The 2459-nt window shown below is 39.0% G+C and overlaps 1 protein-coding gene across 1 annotated transcript; it reads right to left on the bottom strand.

The window, feature by feature from the left end:
* LOC107828757 (uncharacterized) lies at nucleotides 1-1833 on the bottom strand. Its single transcript, XM_016656125.2, has one exon. The coding sequence runs from the start codon at nucleotides 1420-1422 to the stop codon at nucleotides 238-240; it is 1185 nt and encodes a 394-aa protein (XP_016511611.1). The 5' UTR covers nucleotides 1423-1833; the 3' UTR covers nucleotides 1-237.
* Between the last annotated feature and the right edge of the window lie 626 nt (nucleotides 1834-2459).

Raw genomic sequence — 2459 nt, 5'->3', positions numbered from 1 at the left:
TTAATAAGGTAAAATCCGTATATCTGATTACCAAGAAATGCCAAAAATTGCTAGTCACAATTTTTGGCTCCCAAAAGAGCTTACAAGTAACTAAACTGATCAACTCTTACCCTGCTACTCTAATCTGTCTTCTCTATTCACATTTTGGATTTTTATTTTTATACCCCTTAATTTCACAAAAATTTAATCAAAAACCCTCGTAAATTATCCAATAACATTCTGTGTTATTTCTTCATTTTACCCCCTCCATTCCCCACACTGAGATGTAGGCCGGCTTTTCTGCTTCCCGGCTTTCAAAGGGCAAGGTGTCTGAACCGGTAATACCATGCAATTATACTGCAAACACAATGAGCTACGAACCGGAATCTCAGCTGCCGGATTAATCGCAATCCCTGTCAGGAAGTTATGTTGCAAATACAAAACATGTATATTAGCCGATAATAACCGGTCTACCAAGATACCAGGAACCTGACCCGTGAACCGGTTATTATTCAGATACAAAATCTGCACACTCGAGAACAAAGGTGATATTTCGCCCCACAACCGGTTGAAGCTAAGGTCCACAATGGGAATTGTAACCTGACCGACCGGGTAAATCGGACCGGTGAATTGGTTCCTTTGTAGCTGAAGGTTGGTTATAGGAAATCTAAACAAGTTGCCCGGAATGAAGCCCGTGAACCGGTTTAAACTGAGGTCGAGATAATTCAGCCGGTTTAGCCGAGACAATAAATGGTCGACCGGACCGCTTAACTGGTTCCATGACAATGAAAGATACTCAAGCGAGGAAGGAAGTGACATTGGCAAAAGCGAGCCGGAAAGTTCGTTGTGTTTAAGATCGAGTCGGGTTAACCGCTGAGAAACAAAAGGCGGCACTGAACCGGATAAACGGTTATGACAGAGAATAACGTTGGACAATGCCGGAATTGTTCCGATGGCCCAAGGTATATTTCCGGTGAGCTGATTGAAACTAAGATCAAGAGTTTGAAGCCCCCGGAGCTTACCCAAACCCGCCGGAATCCGTCCAGATAGAAAATTCCGGCTAATTCCCAAAAACCTTAAGTTCTTCAACTGTGAAAAACTTTCCGGCAGTACTCCGATTATCCGGCCGGGAACCACAGTGAACTCAGCTAAAGCAGAGAGTTTACCAATAGCAGGGTCCAATCTTCCGGTAAGACCCGGTGACCCGGCCCGGGGATCACCAAGGTTCAATGCAATCACCTTATTACCATCGCAATAAACTCCGGCGAAGTTGCATGGATCGGAAGTAAAATCCCAAGAAGCAAAGAATTTCGAACCGGGTAAATCATCCAAGCTTTTGTGAATTGCTTGTAATGCCAAGAAATCAATTGGTTCAAGAATCGCAACACATTGCTGAAAAAAGATTGCATGAGCCAAAAATAGAAACAATAATTTGATCTTCATTGTATAGATGAAGAGGAGAATGAGTACTATAAGGGATTATATAGTATAAAAGTGGAGACTTTTGGGTAATGCTTTTCCGTGAGAAGCTTCAACGAGTTCTCGTGGGAAATGAGCAAATTGGGTTCGTGAAAGCTTTAATGGAGACAGCATCAAATTTGTAAAAAGTAGAAGTTTTTGATATAAGGAGAAAATGAGTGGCTTCTGAAAAAAGCAACAGCTATCAAATGGAAAAAAAAAGATTTTTTTTGATATTTGAGTGAATCTTGTTGAATACACTATATGAGTTTTGGGAGAGAAAGATGGCGGAAGAAAGAAAGAGCAATAAGCACAGCTAACAGTGGCAGTGACTCTCTGCAACAAGAAAACTAGGGTCAGGTTAATGATTTTCTGTACATCTTTCGTGTTTTTTTCCCTCTTTTTTGTGGTTGATTTTCGTTATAATTAATGTAGGATATCTTTTTTATTTTGTTTGTTAATTGGGTTTGGATGGGTGCAGGCTAAGGGTCTTTAACGGGCCGGGTTGATCCAGTTCCAGATCGGTCTAGACCGGTATTAATCCGGAGATTTGAAGCCTTACCCTATAATTGTGTCACATTTTAACTTGTACCCTATTTTTAAAATTTTTGATTTGGTAGCCATCTCACAAAAAATTCGTAATAATATGACAATTACACCCCTGACAAAAGATATAAAACGATCTGCTCCTCTCTTCTCAACAACTTTATAAAAAAATCAAAAATTTGTTAAGATTCATCTTCAGAATCACACTTGCATGAAGAATGAAGTTATTTTATGTTGAATCTAAAACTTCATGCTAATAGAATGAAGTTGTTTCACATTGAAGCTAAAACTTCATGCTAATGCATGCTTAAGTTATTTATCCTGCAGTCTACAGTTTTGCCATGAATTTTATCCGAAACTTCAGTCTAAACATGCTAAAGTTATTTAGTTCATTTGCCAAAATTTCAAACTAAACATGCTGAAGTTATTTAGTTCATTTGCTAAAACTTATTTAGTTCATTTGCTAAAACTTCAGA

This window comes from Nicotiana tabacum, chromosome 19 (genome assembly GCF_000715075.1).
Source record: "Nicotiana tabacum cultivar K326 chromosome 19, ASM71507v2, whole genome shotgun sequence".
Lineage (NCBI taxonomy): Eukaryota > Viridiplantae > Streptophyta > Magnoliopsida > Solanales > Solanaceae > Nicotiana > Nicotiana tabacum.
This window is presented reverse-complemented; position numbering and strand designations above follow the sequence as displayed.

Coding starts and splice junctions, on each gene's coding strand:
- LOC107828757 (XM_016656125.2), bottom strand. CDS start 1,422: ATGAAGATCAAATTATTGTTTCTATTTTTGGCTCATGCAATCTTTTTT.